Here is a 1,825-nt window from a genome sequence, read left to right on the forward strand (position 1 = left end):
TTTATTACTCTCTGAATTTATTTATTGCCCTGTCATGGTACTATAGTGGCTGACACCTATGCCCATTTTTTCTAGCTCGGTCCCTGGCTACAGAACATTTTATAATATTTTTCTTCATATATATTGCAACAACATGTCAGGTACATTTTTCATTTGCTGATGCTATATAGCATTTCACAATAATTTCAATTGTCTGATATGTAGCAAGACCTACAATACACATATACAATCTGTAACAACGTTTGCGCTGTTGTACAAAAGAATCCATTCTGATCTAGATATATCCACCATGTGGATGGATTATGATAAATATCACCATATAATTAACTTATGATAATTGAGACGTGCATTTGCACATGCACGCTTATTATAGTTGACTGATAAATATAGGATTAATAGATAGATAGTGTTCAAAAAAAAATTTACAGATTGATAGAAAGATGCATGAATGGATGGATGAATTATTTATTGATTAATAGAGTAACAAGAATTTATCTACCAGCTTTTGCTGACCCTCCACATTGAGGTACCTTTGGATAACAAAAGCCTCGAAAAGGCCGCAAAGAAATACACCGAGGTAGCAGAGCAGAAGCATGAGGAGGCTCATGCGGGGATTGTTGTGGTGGTCGACCAGACATGCGATGCGAAGAAGCGAGATGCCGGCGCAGCCTATAAGGCACGTCACTGCCCATCTGCTACGCTCGTCGGCCTCCGGCACCGCCAGCTCCACCTCCTCCTCCAGCTCGTCCGCGGCCACACCACTATATTACATATTTCTTGGTCAAACAAACAAGACACGCATACATTCAGCCCCCCAAAGCAAGACGTACTACATGCAGAATATGGATGAAGCTAGTGTGACATTCAATAGAGTATCGATCATGGACAAATTTATAGTTGTACGTTTAAATACATCCATTTTCAAGACAAATAATTCTGAACGGAGGGAGTACTACTTAGATGAATGCTTTGACGGATGAGTGGATTGATTTTTGTTTCTTTTGAGAACTGAATGAATAAATTAATAGAGCATCAAGAATTTATCAATTAAGCCTTTGTTGTTCTCTGGATAAAGGTACCTGTCGTTGGCATAAAGCCAGGCAAGGTCGTAAAGAAATACGGCGAGGAGGCCGAGCACAAGGATAAGGAACGTGAAGAGCGGGTCGTCGGTGACCAAGTGGCAGTAGATGCAAACAAGCGAGACGCCGGCGCAGCCTACAGGGTGCCGCGCTATCCAACGGCTACGCTCGTCGGCCTCCGGCACCACCAGCTCCTGCTCCTGCTCCTGCTCCAGCACGTCGTCGGCCATCGTCGGTTCAACCTCCGTCAAGCGATATATCGATCTACTTGGAATTTTTTCATTTCTGGGGTGGCGTTGGGTTGGGTTGGGTTGGGTTCGTCTGTTTGTTTGGGATCCATCTTTTTCTCAGGGAGGTTTGTTAGCATCCATAGCCTCACGTCCGTAACTCGAGCGCAAAGCTCTTTTTACCGCGGTTGCGGTATGTACGGGTGAACCATCTGCGGTTCGTCCACTTTGCGATTCGTGCGCTTTGTTGGTCTACATCTCATGTATATTAGCGTATTTTCAAAGAGCATGACGTATTTAACATTGTGTCACATCAGATGGCAGGTCCATGTCAGTGATAAAGTAGTACGTTCACGTAAAGGTGCATCCGCATGAGAGATTAAATCCTGCCTTTTATTTTCTCTTTAGCAATTTCATTCATTCATATCGTTAAAACTATAATCCCATTTTAGAAGCATTTTATATATTTAAACTCCTAGCGTCAAGATCTTTAGAACAAGATCAATGTCAAATACATTT

General features: G+C 42.3%; 1 protein-coding gene across 1 annotated transcript; it reads right to left on the reverse strand.

Moving 5' to 3' along the window:
• Positions 1-449: 449 nt before the first annotated feature.
• Positions 450-1,374, reverse strand: LOC119296923. The gene is made up of 2 exons (XM_037574928.1): positions 1,080-1,374; positions 450-761 (listed from the first exon to the last, which is right to left on the reverse strand). Exons 1-2 carry the CDS (start codon positions 1,307-1,309, stop codon positions 473-475), a joined length of 519 nt encoding a protein of 172 aa, XP_037430825.1. The 5' UTR covers positions 1,310-1,374; the 3' UTR covers positions 450-472.
• Between the last annotated feature and the right edge of the window lie 451 nt (positions 1,375-1,825).

Source organism: Triticum dicoccoides, chromosome 5A (assembly GCF_002162155.2).
Source record: "Triticum dicoccoides isolate Atlit2015 ecotype Zavitan chromosome 5A, WEW_v2.0, whole genome shotgun sequence".
Classification (NCBI taxonomy): Eukaryota; Viridiplantae; Streptophyta; class Magnoliopsida; order Poales; family Poaceae; genus Triticum; species Triticum dicoccoides.

Coding starts and splice junctions, on each gene's coding strand:
- LOC119296923 (XM_037574928.1), bottom strand. CDS start 1,309: ATGGCCGACGACGTGCTGGAGCAGGAGCAGGAGCAGGAGCTGGTGGTG. Junction 762..1,079: donor TGGCTTTATGCCAACGACAG/GTACCTTTATCC, acceptor TATGTAATATAG/TGGTGTGGCCGCGGACGAGC.